This window comes from Wasmannia auropunctata, unplaced genomic scaffold, assembly GCF_000956235.1.
Source record: "Wasmannia auropunctata unplaced genomic scaffold, wasmannia.A_1.0 LD336042.1, whole genome shotgun sequence".
Lineage (NCBI taxonomy): Eukaryota > Metazoa > Arthropoda > Insecta > Hymenoptera > Formicidae > Wasmannia > Wasmannia auropunctata.
This window is the reverse complement of record NW_012026848.1, coordinates 1-2,048: the sequence shown is the minus strand read 5'-3', so window position 1 is coordinate 2,048 and position 2,048 is coordinate 1. Positions and strand designations below refer to the sequence as shown.

The 2,048-nt window shown below is 31.3% G+C and overlaps 1 protein-coding gene across 1 annotated transcript; it reads right to left on the bottom strand.

Moving 5' to 3' along the window:
* Positions 1 to 1,032: 1,032 nt before the first annotated feature.
* On the bottom strand, positions 1,033 to 1,512 carry LOC105451863 (vitellogenin-1-like; the record flags this gene model as incomplete). The annotated part of the gene is made up of 1 exon (XM_011692559.1): positions 1,033 to 1,512. A coding segment is annotated over one exon (276 nt), but the record flags the coding sequence as incomplete, so codon positions are not given.
* Positions 1,513 to 2,048: the final 536 nt, after the last annotated feature.

Here is a 2,048-nt window from a genome sequence, read left to right as displayed (position 1 = left end):
TTAAATTTGAAGTTCTTGCTCTCCGCTATGAAAACTTTTCTTTTCTTGTGTCAGTTACTAATTGATGTGCCCCGTGTGTGATCCGAAGTACTTAATCTTATCAAATCTAGTCAAAGAAGACCGGTGATTCAAATCGGCGGAAGTAACGGTAGATACTTCCCTGATATAAATTGACCTAATAAATATCTGTTATAAGTTGACCTGATAAAATTTTAATTCAAACCTAAAATTAAAAGTCCGTTTTAACCTAGAAGATACAAAGTTAAATTTAGCCAAAGTTCAATAAATTTTTTTTAATACATTACTTATCTGGTAAAAAAAATGTATATAAAAAAAATAAAACTACTTATTTTTAACTTATTTCTCTTTTTACACATATTTTTATATAATACGAAAAATCATATTAAAGAATCACTGAGCGCTCACTGATCTGTTTTCTCTGCTGAACGCAGCTATTATAGCTGAAGTTGGAATAGTGAAATCATAATTGATCTTTCTTAATAATTTGATGCGACTAAGCATCTTAAAATAGTAAGAAGAAGTTATTGTGAAAAATGTATATTTCAGCCAGAGTTTGGACCTGGAATCTCGATTTTTTGGGGAGGGCTTTTCAACTAATTCGATCACCGAAGCATGTGATAATATTTATCGTAATAATCGATATATTGAGAATGTATGCTAGAGGCACGTATATTAAACAATATTAATTTGGAAACATTGTACTTGTAAAAAGAAAAGGAATTATCAACGACATTATTGAAAACATATAACTTTTTCATTATTTTTAAACTTTCAGTGTTTTTATATATTATTAGTTTCTTTATTTTATATTTATTTCTGAACATATGCTATTTTAATAATTGTAATATGTGATTACAAATAGCAAAATAGCACAGATTTATAAAAAAAATAGATAAATATAAAATTAAAAAAGCTAATAATAAGTTAATAAAAACATAAAGAAACAAAATAACTGTTAAAATACACTTTTGCAATTACACTGTGCAAATACACTTTTGTAAAAACATAAAGTTTTTGATTTGCAGACAGTTTTCTTAAACCAAATTTTTATTTGATTCGCAAGTTGTGCTTGACATCGAAAGGAATTTTATTTATTATCTAGCAAAATATAAATTTTTTATCTCTATTTTGCGGGCTTAGAATTCTTGTAAGCATTGAAATGAAACAATCCAATTATTACGATGCTTTTCTTGAACCGGCTTTCTAATAATAGTCCTATCCTCTGTTCCTGGTCGAAGATCTTCCCGCCTCTCTTTCACTGATGACATCGCTCGGATGATATAACTTGGAAATGCACGTGGATTGTTCGGCTTTTCGTTTGTTCTGCAAAGCGGGTCCTTGACAGTCTTCCTCAGTCAAGGCATATGTAGCAGTGAATTCTTCGGGGTTCGACAGAATGCAATTCTTAGGAATGACGAAATCGTTGTTGGACTGCTGGTCGTAGTTACCGCAGAGACCGCGTACTGCATCAAGGTATTTGTAGTCTAACGTCTAACAACAAACGTGTTTTTCGTTACATTAAAATTTAGTGTACCTCATAATCATGTTATACTCAATTTATATTAGAGGATACACTTATTGTTAGTTTTTGCCGTTTTTTTCTTAAAAAATGCATTTATTTCAATAAGAATATGAATTAATACCTTAATCAAAATATTTTTCATCGTTTTTTATTACTTTTTCTATCTTTCTGGCAAAAGTTGGATTCCGCGACGATAAAACGAGCTATCTTTTGAAGCAAGCCACTTTTGAATGTATCCACATTCCACCCATTTTCCTATTTGTTTGTAATTGGAAAAATGTTTATCAGCGAGCGCGTGTTGCATCGATCGGAAGTGATGGTAATCCGATGGGGTCAAGTTTGGAGAATAAGCTAAGTGCAGGAGACCTTTCCATTCGAGCTCTAACAATGCTTCTTTTACATATTTTGAAATATTCAAGGAAAATCTTATCTCAAAGATTAGAGAAACTGCTTAGAGTTCCGTCAGTGGCCCGGCTAACATTACTTACAAGGGAACCTCGCGAAG